Source organism: Lepidothrix coronata, unplaced genomic scaffold (genome assembly GCF_001604755.1).
Source record: "Lepidothrix coronata isolate B3197 unplaced genomic scaffold, Lepidothrix_coronata-1.0 Scaffold12, whole genome shotgun sequence".
In the NCBI taxonomy this organism is placed as follows: domain Eukaryota; kingdom Metazoa; phylum Chordata; class Aves; order Passeriformes; family Pipridae; genus Lepidothrix; species Lepidothrix coronata.
The window spans coordinates 4,131,439-4,144,862 of NW_016690192.1; the positions used below are offsets into that span (position 1 = coordinate 4,131,439).

The 13,424-nt window shown below is 39.7% G+C and overlaps 1 protein-coding gene across 16 annotated transcripts in view; it reads right to left on the reverse strand.

Moving 5' to 3' along the window:
• Positions 1 to 13,424, reverse strand: part of DAB1 (DAB1, reelin adaptor protein) — a 434,251-nt gene that overhangs the window by 15,082 nt on the left and 405,745 nt on the right. For 14 of the 16 annotated variants that reach the window (XM_017805607.1, XM_017805611.1, XM_017805605.1 and 11 more), the window contains 3 exons: positions 5,333 to 5,389; positions 2,404 to 2,466; positions 1,141 to 1,249 (listed from right to left, as the gene is read on the reverse strand). In XM_017805607.1, the coding sequence (XP_017661096.1) occupies positions 1,141 to 1,249; positions 2,404 to 2,466; positions 5,333 to 5,389 (229 nt within the window). The remainder of the gene's footprint in view (positions 1 to 1,140; positions 1,250 to 2,403; positions 2,467 to 5,332; positions 5,390 to 13,424) is intronic. The other 2 variants (XM_017805620.1, XM_017805617.1) reach the window with 1 other exon arrangement.

Here is a 13,424-nt window from a genome sequence, read left to right on the forward strand (position 1 = left end):
CTACTATAAAAAATCTTACAAATTAAATCACCTAATATAATTACGTTCCACTGACAGAAGTACTGTGCTTTACAGATACACTGTTTCACATTGAAATTCATTATTTATTGCTAATACTTTGCAATATGTAACTTCTCTTTCATCTTAATTAGCTTCAAAACTGTTGTTTCTAATTTGAGTGTTTCCTGAGTCCTCCTGTACCTTTTCCTCTTCACTGTATTTCTAGGTTGTTTTGTAATCCTAAATGTAAGGGTGGTTGCAATATTGTAAAGGGAAAAGCCCAAAATAAAATAAAAAAATAGAAACTGAACTTTGAAAGACCAAATTACTGAGTGATGAAAGGAACACTAGCTCAGATACATTTCTTTTTCAATAAATGGCCACGATGGATTCTCCAGATGTCCTTTCATCTTGCCCCTGCTGTAACCTCATCCCAGCAGCGAGAGTTTTCATCTGACATTATCCCCAAACACTTCACCATCACTGTAACCTTTCTGAGATCGGATGCCATCAGAAAAGGAGTTAACCAATTAGAAAGGCACTATTGAATGATTCAAGGCATTCCTGCTCCTCCTTTCTTTTCCTAAGGGTTGTTGAGAGTGCTGCTTTCACAACATATCCAGGGAGAGATCAGCAGTCAAACCACACACCTCTCAGTCTGTGCAGAATGTTACTAAGCTTTGGAATCCTGAGCACTTTGAGGAACACAAATCTAAAGGACATCTCAGGACTTGACAAAGTGGAACACTTTTGAAGCGCAATCAAATTCTCTGTGTCTCAGCCTCTATTTACAGGAGACAGCAGAGGATACTCACCACTTCCACAAAAAACCCAAAGCTAAACAAAATGCTTTTTTCTCTCTTGCTACTGCACCTAGCAGGTATGTTATCCAGATGGCTGAACTATGCCTGAACTCCCAGTGACTTTTTTGCCTTTTGCTTTAAAAAATGTGGGCAAATTCAAACTAATGTACTCCCTGCTTGTTAAAGACTTGCTTTGCCTTGCCCTGGAGCACCGACCTCAAAAGCCTTCCCCACTTCCACCGTGCTAAATTAATGCCCCAAGTACTGAAATGCAAACCAGAGCTACGAACTGATCACCAAATCTGAGTCAAGCCTGTAATTCCAGTACATTTCTTACCTGAGGGTACGGCAGCAGTGCTGAAAGGTACAGAACCAAACATGTCTGTACTAGCAGGAAGTGACTGGGATGAAGATGGGATAAAGGCATCACCTGGAGTAGCAGGAGTCTGCAAGAAGAAAGGAATAAAATCCAAGGGTGACATATGAGCTGCAGCTTCTGCTGCACATACTTTGCTGCCACATCATCCATAACTCTAAAAATCCAGGTTTGGAGTAAAGAAAGAGAATAAAGAAAGAACGGAAAGATGTAGAAGGAAAGAAGCAATAGAAATAAGAGCATTAGAATTTGCTGGTAACAGGATTAAAACAAAGAACAGGAGAGACTTTCTATTAGAAGAGAAAAATCAAAATGAAATTTGCCCGGAATACATCACATGCAAAATATTGACATAATTTCCTTCTCCAGAACATACAGACTTGTAATTCTAGATATTAGGTGACAATCAGGAGAGGCAGTGACCAAGGCATTAATGTAAGAAACAGTTAAGGTAAATGAAGAATCTGCAGGAAAAGTGAATAAATATTGCTTCTAATTAACCAACAGGACCAGAAACATAGGTCTACACTAAACGAGAAGCCCAATCCAATTGAGTAAGCTAAGGATGAGCAGGCAGGACTTTGAACATCTAGTGCCAGATATGCTCCAGAATACCTTGGAGATTTGAGGTTCCTGACCTCACATCTCCTTAGTTTTCTCAATACATTTATACTTCCCTACAGCTTAATGTAAGGTTCAAAAGCTTTACAGAAAAATGATTGTGTTTTCATTTTATGATGCAGAAAAGCATGTTGAGAAAATTTTCACTGCCCTCAAAACACATTCAGCCCTTTCTCTCTCTCTCTCTTTACTGTTTCATCTTCTGTCCTTTAAAAGCAGTTCTGGGATAGGTGCTTGGTGGAACCAGAGACATGATGTATGAAGCTGTAACTGGATCTTCCTGCAGTGCAGTGGAGAGACAGAGTGCAGTGAAGCATGTCCCTCTGACAAACATCAGGGGAGCAGATCTGCAGCTCAGGTTGTATCATACGTGACACTGAATGCTATAGTGGAAAAACAAAAATCGAAGATATTTTTGCCCATCATCATGAAGCAGGGACTCTGGATTCAATTTGCTTCATTTTTATTTTCTTGTAACATAAAAACTAATTTGAAATTCTCCCCACTGGAATGGCTGATGACCTGAATTGTAAATGTGCTCAATAAACGTGATGAAAAATATCATGTAAAGTAAAGCACAGTTCAGTTTCCCTGAGTACTCACTGGGGGAGAGGTTACGTCAGGAGGAGTGGACATGTCCCCAAAAAGCTCGAGTTGGGTAACAGCCTGTAAAGAGAAAAAAAATAAAATTTCATGTATCTTTTGAGGAGAAGAAACTGCAAATTAAGTGGTTAAAAATAGTAAAGTTATCCAGTAACAGCAAACAATATAAATCCCCCCAAAGGCACATAGGCTTCAAATGCCAAGTCCCACATGAAGAAGCACAAGGGTCCAAGATGTGGCATTTTGATATTGCTGATGGACCCAAACAGCCAACAACTGACTCTATAAAACAATTCTGTAGGGAATTGTCCAAAATGAAAAAAAAAATGAATAAAGCATGAAAAAAACTATCCAGAACAGGACTGGATGCATTACTGCTCTGCCTTTAACATCAGTGAGGACCAAGCATGATTTATGGCCAGTCCTTTTCCCTGGCTCCTTTTTTAAATGCTCATTTCAAGGTCTTAAAACATGGCAGTGGAGTGTGGAGTGACAGAAGGATACAGAAGGGAAGGGCTTTTAAAATGCTGCCCATGATTTCCCTTTGCCCATGGGACAGGTGTGACCTGGATACGTGGACTTGAAGGAGGATGTACAAATGGGTTACTGCAAGTTTTTAGCTCTACATTTAATTTGTGTTAGAAATATTTTCTCAGGATGTCCTTCAGTTTGAGCTCGAAACAGGTCACCCATATAGACCTCACTAACTGGACCAGGAGAGAAAAAGCACTTTCATAAAAAGAAACACCTTGAGTGGCTGCATAATCAAAGCTCCTAGACATGTTCTCAAGTAAAATTACATCCTTCCACCCATCTGCAAATCAGTTCAGCTGGAGTTCAGGGATGTTAAAGCACAGATTCCTTAGAACTCTGCTGGAAACCCAAATCCCATCTACCACCTTTATCAGGGTGGCTATATTGGAAAGCTTTGATGGGAACACAGAAGTACTCCTCTACTACCTTTCTTACTGGCTTTCCCTGTATCATACTCAATCACACCTACACATGTGGGAAGGTACAATTCTCATTACAAATGAGATTTAATGCAAATCTCAATTCAGCTCATTGAATCTCCTCCCCAGCTTAGTCACATAAACCTCACAGCCTCCTATCACATTTCTTTCACTCCTATAGGTTTGAAATCTAGTTGAGTCTTGACCTGCAGAGACAGCCCCTCTTAGTGCTTCGGACATTAATGAAACTGGCTGGTCAGGCTTTACAATCTACCAAAGGAGATCACCCCAAGACTTTTTCCTGCCCTCAGCTTTCCATTATAAATGATCCCTTAAGGAATAAGACTACACATATCATAAGTCTATGCAGTTTTTCAATCCAATCTCTGTTCCCACATACAAAGACGATGCTACAATCACTTAGACCTGAAGTTCATCTAGCAGCTCAGATGATTCTCAGTTTCATGACAACGATGTACCTAGGGATGAATTATCTCACATTTCCTCACATCATGTCTTATATTAAATAGATCACATTGCTCTAGTGCTATGAAAATGAAATTTCTTCTTAAGGACTTATATATCCCTCTAACTATCTGCATGGAAATGGAGAAGGGAAAAAGAAGAAAATCCATATTTTCTTCAGGGTACACTGATTCTAGTTCACGTTATTGAAATACTGCCAGAAATAGCTTCTGCAAAAAAACCCCAAACCCACCAAAACCCAGCTTGTGAGTCACTTCTGCAGTGTGCACAAACACACTAGGCAGGAGTTGTTAAAATGCTCAGAAAAGTGGGAATGACAACAGCAGCACTCGTTTGGAAATCACTTCAGGCCTCCTGTAGGCACTCCTGACTCAAGAGATGCCAGGTGACACTGAAACACACAGAGAGCCATTTTCTTCTCATCTCTCCAAACTGCTTGTTTAGCATCAATCCTAAACATGCTCTTTTCCTGCATCACTAGTGAACTGTTCACTGTTTGCTCCTTGCTGGCTTGCTGAGGAATACCTTGTGTCCTTTTGAGGAGACCATGAGCAAAGGTTCCCAGTGTGCTCCCATCCTACGTAAGGGAGCAGATGAGCAAGCCAGAGAGGATGGGAAAGCACAGGATACATACAGTTATACACTTGTGTGTAGAGTTATACATTTTCTGTGGAACAAAATATTATACGTTTCATAGGAACACTGAAAATTGATAGTCAGCATACTTTTGAACTCAGGATTATATGAATGCATTTGAAAGGTGGTAACTCAGATCTCTGTGCCTCCATACTCCTGTATAATGGGAATAATAATAATACTTTTCAGATTGCTTCAAGGTGATGGATCTTTGGAAACTCTTTGCAGATATAATTCTGTTAAAGCTCTTAAGGGAAACTCTGCAGATGGATTTCTAAACAGGCAGCTGGAGAGAGTGATAGGAAAGTCGACATCACTGTTTGTTATAATAAACCCTCGTTCACAATATTCCCTGGTAAAAAGAAATATATTTACAGGGGAAATATTTCTTTACAGAATAGCAACCTCAAACGCAACAGGAGCTACAGAACTACATCAGAGAACATAAACAAATTTAGTGGGAACACAGCTTATTAATTTACTGACTAGAGGCAGCTTTAAACAGCAACACTTGTAGGTCCATTTTGAAGTCCCAAATGGTTCAGATCTGTAGTAATTTTTCTACAACTCAGTTCTCAGCCTGAATAAATGAATGCATCTTCTCTGACACAGACTTAGTTTTATCCACTTGCAGCGTATGAGATTCTGGACACCAAACAGTTATCTTTTATTTTTGTGATTTCACTGTCATCACAGAACTGATTTCACCCATTATGCTTCATTAAATTATTCACATCTGATATTAGCTACGTTCCAGTGAAGTTAATCCCAAGCTGAACATTTTCCAATATCGCTATTCCTATAGATGATTTCATCTATATTTCCTTAAAACATTTTTAGAGTCACAACCTTACCTGAGTGACTGAAACAAGATTTTCATCAATGTCCAGCAATAAGTTTCCATTCTCCAGCTGTAAAGCATGATTTATGAAATGAGATGAATGATTTATGAAAATGACATGAATTTCTGAGCATGAAAATGATAACCTCCATAATTATTGACTTGAGCATTGAAATGAAAACCCTTTCCGTCTTGCTGTGAGCACAGATATGAAATCAGGCAGTCAAAACAGTGAGTCTGAATGCTGCTGGGATGTGGGGGCAACGTACACTATTTGTGCTAAATCTCATCATCTGGTGTATAAAGCAATTTTACCACTTGCAACATAACTATTCATTTTCCCAAATATTTATTAAATCAGCAATAAGCATACCCAGTGAGCTCTGATCTTGCCTACATTAATGGAACTTTTCACTGGCTTGGTGAAAGAAAAGCCTTAGCATCCTCAGGGAAAAAAGGAATAATTGAGTTTTGAACAACAAAAGCCCTTAAAGGCAAGTATTTGCAGGAAAAAAACACGCCTTCCTCTTAACTAGAAGAACTGTAACACCAATTTAAACACATCAAAGATAAATATTTTCTTTCCAATTTCTAAAATTACATAATTCAAGTGACATTTATATCTATAGTTTGTGTGTGTGTAAATAACTTTGGAGTATCTGCCCTCAGACACAAATATATCTGTATCTATCCACATATTTAACACATCACTTCAGTGTCCTCAGAACGCTAAATTTCAGGTAACATTTATTACACTGTTGCAGACTTTATTTCTGAAGAAACAAACATAACAGCAAGCTATCGAAAATCAGATCTTAGGTGACTGGGAAGCTTCATACAAGTTACCAGCCAGTAATCCCACGCTAGCTTAAAAAATCTCAGAAACAGCCTAGAAGCTTTCCCCCCCGCCTCATCTCATCATAGACGTGAAGAAAAAAAGAAAAAAGGACTGGGAAAAGGCAAAGGAAAGGCAAAGCCAAAGGAAGATAATGTCATTGTGCATAATCAAGTACGGACTCAGTTCTGTAACTTCGTGGTGTGTTCCCCCAGACCCAGATAAGGAAAGTGCGGAAAAAGCTCTGTCTGTTCATTCAAAGACCACAGACCTTCAAAATATTCTTTATATGACACCAGAAGGGTTTATGCCTCCTCATTTGACTCCCATCCTCCAGCATCAGTGATGCAGCACCAGCTGCACAGATAACTCTGTGAAAGCAGCAGAAGGATAACCCCATCTCAGCACAGAGGGAACACGTGCACGGCGTTCCACGGCCCATTAGAAATTCCCACCTGTGCTACAGCAGGACCCTGCAGAAAACATTTGCCCAGCATGTCACGGAGCATCCCCAAGTGCCCAATTATCATGGAGCACTTGAGCCACATCTTCTATTAGCTCGTGTTCTGCATCACATACCAGCGAGGAGACACTTTCTAAGGGTGAAATATCTCTGTCTGTTAGAACATGGAAGAGCCTGCTCTGGGGGGCCACGGCGAGGCAGCGACATGGCTACCAAGGGCAAAATTAGGCCTTTTGAGCCTTCCTCTGGTTCAGCTTTTCAACACAAAGAGTTTAACCTTTGCAATGAAAGTCAACAATCCTCTCCCTCCTTTCCCAGTGCACAACAGAAAATAACGAGAAGCCTGGAGACATGCTCCAGTTCTTGATCTTTCTCTGGGAAAGATTCCTCCACAGAGTGATGTGAAAGCTTGTTTAATTATTCAAAAAGACATCATCCTGAATATGAAACCCCCCCACCACAGCTTAGTCAACCAGGGGCACACCACTCACTCATGACCAGCCACGCAGACCAAGGCGGAGGAAGGAGTATTAATCCTTGTACTGCAATGACATTAAACCTGTAATGAAAGCTCCATCTTTCTATATAGGCACGTGAGACATACTGTAAATCTTTTAAACATGAAATATGGAAATCTGGCTTCTTAAAGCAGCAGTAAGCTTTTTGAACCACTCCAAGCCAGTAGCGGAATTCCTCGTGACACTTTCCACTATTCTCTAAAGAATAACATATTATCCAAGAGCTGAAGAAAAATCAAGAGTAGAGAAGCAATGATAATCATAGAATCATAGAGTATCCTGAGTTGGAAGGGACCCACAATGATAGGAGATAAGTAAACTGCAGTTTTCATAAACCAAACCAAAATTGATCCACTTCCACTGCAGTATTCCCTCTGATCGCCCAGTCTTCGGAAAAACATCTTTTCTAAGCAATGCAAAAGTTCAAATTTTTAAAGGGAAATCTAAAACAGGGCTCTTGTGCTCACAGGAGTGTGAAGCACCTTCTTCTTTAACTCCTAGATACATATCAAGACAGAACATTCAACTTCTGTTACTCAGTCTGGTTTTACCAATGGCAAGGGATCTATGCTGACATATGGCACAAGAAAACCTGCTCAATATTGCTACACTTTTGAAAACAAGATGATAAAAGTAGCATCTTACAAAATGTGATTTTGTAGTCTCAGAAAATGGAGCAAAGACGGTGCTTAAAAACATGAAAAAAATGTGGTAATTAACTTGTACTCTGATACAGAGCTCAGCAAAAAAAAAAAAAAAAAGAGTACGATGGATACTAAATATAGCAAATAACCAGCAATTAGTAATTAACCTTTGAGCTGAGTATTAGCTATTCAACTCTTTTAAGAAGCAGAGGGATTTAAACTTGATTTCCTGCATTCAGTGGAAGTGCTGTACCACTCAGCCCAGCAGACAAAAGAGGGGTCATCCAACTACACAGCCTCTCTGGATTTCCATTTCCCTTCTTCTAAAACGGATTTTACACTGGAAGTCTAATGACAAGTCAAATAGTTGGTCAAACTAAATATTTTTAATCTTATTTTAGTTGAAAATGTAAATATTTTGGCCATGACAAATAATTTTTCTGATGGTTTGAATCACCATTGTAGCTCAAGAAAGCCCCAGTTGTTTGCACAACCTTATACAACAACTGTTGATATTACTATGAGCTCCATGAGCTTCAAGCAGCTTGCTAATTAACTACAATTCATCCTAAAAAAAACAATTAGAACTATAATGAGGGAGCATGTCGGAATCGTGACTAAACCAATCATCAGTCAAACCATGTCTAGTACATTGAGACACACTGAAAACATCCCACAGACATATTGTTTGCCTGTAAAACTACTGCTGAATTAATGACATCACATGGTAACTCAACAAAGAATTGCTCAATTACTTCCCAATTAAAGAGAATACGCTGAAGAAAACATGTGTCAAGGAAAAATTGTCAATGCCTTTGCAATCTTCAGCCTCCAACAGATGGTAAAGTTCCTCAAATGCCATAAACCTTCCCAGTAACCGAGGGAAGGACAGTCACGATGTTACCCTCAACCCAGCTTTACACAGGTACAGCTGAGCACAACCCTTCACTTGTAAGGCTGCTGTGAGCATTTAATCGTAGAATCAGGAATGGTTTGGGTTGGAAGGACCCTAAAGATCATCTCGTTCCAACCCCCTGCCATGAGCAGGGACACCTTCCACTAGACCAGGTTGCTCCAAGCCCTGTTCAATCTGTTCTTGAACACTTCCAGAGATGGAGGCAATTCCATCTACAGGTCATGCCAGCAACATGAGCTGCCATAAAACTACACCAATTTTTATCCAAAATACATGCATTTAGGCATCCCACACTTACACAGAGTACAAATCCAGTGCTCAGGATCCCATGGAACATGGGAATCCTCCGAAATTTCTCTCTTCAGTTTCACAGGGTAACTCTTATTTCTCAGGCTCACTCTTATTCAGCAAATTCTCCCGAAGTCACAAACCCAAGTCCTGGCTTTGGTGTGATGTACCCAACCACAGGGTAGCCTTGAGCTTCTTGGCATTCATCAGCTGTCCAGTTTCCTTTGTTTGGTCACTGGATGTGCTGGTTAAAAACCCTGTTAGTCAGCCCTGAGCAGCTCAAGTATTGGGATAGTTGAATATAATCGACATCACAGATTACTGAGGAGTTTGAGTGAATTGAATTGCTTTACTGTTGCTCAATAGCTTCCTTTAAATTAAGGAACTCTTCATTTGATCAAAACAGATGCTTACTCATTTGTTTATTTTCTCTTCATTTGCAAGGAACTTAATTCTGAATTCCCTGTGTACTTGAGGTGTTTACTTTTACAGGAAATGGTATTTAAAACACTTCAATTACCACTTTTCTCTGACAGACTCTAATAAATCAAGAGTCCAAAAGAGTGACTCTAGCTTAGAGCCAGACCCCTGCTGCTCCCAGGCAACACAAAACTCAAGATAATGAAACTTCCCAGGGCACAAAGGATGCTGGTAAAAAGGTCCCACGGTCACTTCCTAAATATCCTCTCTGGACCCCACACACAGGACACAGTAAGAGCTCAGATAGGTTGTGATAAGACCTTTAATGTCAGGAGACTCCAGCACTGCCTGGAGGCACACTGCAAACAGCCATGGGACACGTGGTGGTTTTCTTTAACAGCAGATGGGAGAGACAAGTGATGATGGGAACTCAAACTTCCACTTGGAAGCAAAACTCCACTTCTAGACTGTGACAGCAGAGATAGCTCTGAATGCTTTCAGGGAATAAACTTAACAATGGAAGAGAATTAGACATAACCCCATACTTACTATTTTAAAATAATTGCAAGGCACAGTTATACAGTTGTATCTACTGCTTTTCAAAACAACAGGTGACTGGAGCTATAACCAAGCTTGAGAAACAAGTTATTTCTACCTTTATTACTGAATACCTTGCCTTCATGGTATTTTCCAAACCTTGAAATCTCCTGAGTTTCAGCAGGCAAAAAAGCCAAAACCTGTGTATTTCTGTACTTAACAATGTAGGGTAGGATTGAATGAATCTGCAATAATTTACAATAACTTCTCCCCAGACTGATGCCAAATACATACAACACTTTCCCCAGACCTATATTACCTTAAATTTGTGAATAAACCCCAAATTGTGCAAATGATATAATTTAATGCATACAGCGATGCAGAAGAGGTAAAGCCATAAACTTCATTACTTAGAAAGCAGACTACCTGTGAATAAACATTTTAGCAAATTACTGTGAGCTGTAGGGCTCCGAGCAAATCAAAATGTAGTGAATCAACACAAGGTGCAGCTGTCAACTTAATGTATCAGCAGCCATCAGACAAAATCTGCATCAGTCATACTAAAAAAATGACAAAAATTCACTATATGTAACAAAGCTTTATGCCACAATCAGTGAGATCAATTACACTCTTTTCTCCACTTTGGAGAATATCAAAAGGTCCAGAATATTATCCCAGAAAATGCACAGGAACCCAGGGAAATTTAGGAACACAAATACACATGGAGCCATTAGATATGTGACCCAACAGGCTGGATAACTGTGAGGAGCCACTAAAATGTTTGTCATTTATTTATATTGCCTGAGTTCTGTACTAAAAATACAAATCTAAACTCCCCCACACACGGCAGCACCCATGTGCCCTATATCCAATAAGAAAACTGTGTCACCAGGGCAAAGCCTGCAGCTTTTGTTTGCCTCCTTGTTTCTTGCTGTTTGAACAGTACAGAGAGAGAACACTGGAAAACTGATCAAGGGCAGCTCTGCTGGATTACAGCTTTCCCACACTATGTGATTACGTCCCAAAATCCTAAAGGATTGCACTAGGAAGTAAATTCAATGCTTTGATAGCATGTAATCATTCCACTGGCAGAGCAGGGTTTAGGATCACATTGGGTGAATGGTATTACCAATGCAGGAATGGAAAGCCTGCTAGCAGGACAATTCCTACAGATTAAAAAGAGCTCAAGATGTGGCCCACAATATCAATATGGCATAAAAGAACTAGGACATTATATTAAACTATTTAATTATATTAATTAAACTAGGACATTATATTCTCATCTGTGAAACAGCATTCCTACACTGACTGCAAAAACCTGCTATTTGACTCACCAAATATAAAATAAGGGATGGACTGAACCCTGAAATTTGCCTGGGCACATTTTCAATGCTCAGAAAATATCCAGATTAAGATTCTTAATCTTAAATAGTCTATACACTAACAACAGATTAATTCAAACATCTAGCCCTCTGGATTTGTTAGAAATCAGACTCTGAATTCAGGTTAACAACTTTCTAAGTGTACTTGCTTTACCTGACAATGCAAGAACAAATTTTCAAGATTCAGTTGAAAAATCCCTAATTTTGAGCTCAGGTGCTAAGACCTACATAAACCATGTATTTAACACACATGAAGAAACTTCGTCACTTTATGTTACAGATGCTATAAACTGGGAGGACTAAGGAGAAGAACCTGGTTTCTGCTTCCTGTGCCAATAAAATTTTTATTAAGGAATAAAGCACAAAATAACCCCCGGAAAAAAGAATAAATGATAGAAAGTCAAACAAAACAATATAAAGACAGACTATTAGAACTAGTTAGCAACTAACATCCCATTAAGCATAGCAGCTACAAGCTTATGGTTGTGATCTCTGTAAGACACCCCTGTCAGTGTTCCAGTGGAACACTTCTATGACTCTATGATTCTAAAAAAATGCAAAGGCCCACCAAAACATCAACTTGTGCCACAAGACATTATCATAACAAATTAAAATATTTGCAAATTTTGCAACAAATAGCTGTACCTGTAAAAATGCATGTCCCACACTGAAATATTAAACCTCACACATGGGGTTTAATTGAGTGTAACTGAGTCAGGGCGGTTGAACACAGGTGTCTCTTTTAGCAAACATAAATAAAACTGGACAGCATTCTCATCACAGATGGTCAGAGACTATATCTGTGCACTCTCTTTCTCCTCCCATTTGAGAATTTGGTCCTGAAAGCTGGATTGTGGAGGTTGAAGTCAATGCAAATCTGCAAGTTGCTTCTGCAGAGCCACTGATACAAACTTAGGGAAAAGCCAGACATGTAATGGCACTGTAATCCCAGCCAGAATTAAAACTGAGCTTATCCCAGTCAGAATTAAAACTGAGCTTTCCCAAACACAGCATCCTAATTTGGGCAGAATGACCAGGCAGATCTTATGGCTTCTAAACCTGAGTGTGCTCAGGTCCAGCTTCATCTGCTCCTCCCTGTCCATGCCATCCTGGTTTAATATTCTCCATGTAGTTGGCACCAGCCAAATGAGTGCCTGCATTGTAAGGCACCAGCTATAGTGCCTTGGATCTTTATACAGCAGTAAGATGAATTGTTTGAAAGCCTTCATAAAATTGTTAAGCAGATAGTTTAGACATTTTGATGAGAAGAGAAGGTTTTATTGTGACGTGACTGACAGTCTCTGTGAAGGGTATTTACAGTTTGACTCTTGTTACTAAAAACACCATGACAGGTAGAACTTGATGCGGATGTTTAATGGGAGATGAAGGGAAATTATGACAAAAAGAGCTCATTAAACATTTCCGTTTTTTACAACAGTTAATTTTACACACAGAACTAGAATTTCTAAGCGGAGTGTGCACCACTTAACACAAGCTTTTTGGGGTGAGCTTGCTTTCTTTGTCTGGCTTGATGTCTGCTCTCAATGAATGGAGAATAGGAGAACTGGTCTAAGGAAGGAGCAGAGAGAAAATAAGAATGAAAACAAGAAGTACAAGTTGATACAGGAGAAGGAAGAGATACTGGGAGGGAACTGGATACTGTAAAAAGTGTGGGTTAGGAGCTGAGCTGCACAGCCGGCAGAGGAAATCTACAGGAGAGCAGGATTTGCTGGGAAGGGATGCAGCAAAAAGACAGGGAAATAAAAGAATCATATTGAGTAAGCAATCTTTTCATCCCAATGTCAGAGAAGTGACTTGGCAACCAGCCACCACTCATAATTGAGTTCAGCGGGTAGGTTCAAATCCCGAGATTTGAGACTCATTCCTTTCCGCCTCATTTGCACCGTATTTACATTACTTGATATCGGAGATCATGAGGAGCCAGACTATAAAGTACTTTGGTACCTGCTGACAAATGGCCTCACACAGTGGCACAGTATTGTGTAGGCACATCAGCTATCTCAGTGCATGCACAATGTTCAACACTTCTGCTTCGTGGCACTAGCAGGAAGATGCTCTATACCTTCAGCCTCAGTGGGATC